Genomic DNA, 551 nt, shown 5'->3' on the forward strand with positions numbered 1-551 from the left:
AGCAGACGGACAGGTGCAGAAGGCGATAGAGCTGCTGGAGCGCGTGGTTGAAGTAGAAGAGAAGACACTACTACCAGAGCACCCAGATCGCCTGGCATCGCAGCACGCGCTCGCAATGGCATACCGAGCAGACGGGCAGGTGCAGAAGGCGGTAGAGCTGCTGGAGGCTGTGGTCGAAGTGGAAGAGAAGACACTGGTGCCAGAGCACCCCTCACGACTGGCGTCGCAGCACGTGCTAGCAGGAGCATACCGAGAAGACGGACAGGTGCAGAAGGCGGTAGCGCTGCTGGAGGCTGTGGTCAACGTGCAAGAGAAGACGCTGCTTCCAGAGCACCCGTCACGACTGGCGTCGCAGCACTCGCTCGCAATGGCATACCACGCAGACGGACAGGTGCAGAAGGCGGTAGAGCTGCTGGAGGCCGTGGTTGAAGTGAGAGAGAGGACGCTGCTGCCAGGGCACCCAGATCGACTGGCGTCGCAGCACGCGCTCGCAATGGCATACCAAGCAGACGGACAGGTGCAGAAGGCGGTAGACCTACTGGAGATTGTGG

At 61.3% G+C, this 551-nt stretch overlaps 1 protein-coding gene across 1 annotated transcript in view; it reads left to right on the forward strand.

Annotated features, from left to right (window-relative positions):
• BU25DRAFT_365889 (kinesin light chain) overlaps positions 1–502 on the forward strand; it is a gene marked incomplete at its 3' end in the record, with an annotated part of 3476 nt that extends 2974 nt beyond the window's left edge. The window contains exon 4 of the mRNA XM_033703832.1: positions 14–502. Coding sequence (XP_033563055.1) covers positions 14–502 — 489 coding nt within the window. The remainder of the gene's footprint in view (positions 1–13) is intronic.
• Between the last annotated feature and the right edge of the window lie 49 nt (positions 503–551).

The sequence above is a fragment of the Macroventuria anomochaeta genome, assembly GCF_010093625.1.
Source record: "Macroventuria anomochaeta strain CBS 525.71 unplaced genomic scaffold BU25scaffold_12, whole genome shotgun sequence".
Classification (NCBI taxonomy): Eukaryota; Fungi; Ascomycota; class Dothideomycetes; order Pleosporales; family Didymellaceae; genus Macroventuria; species Macroventuria anomochaeta.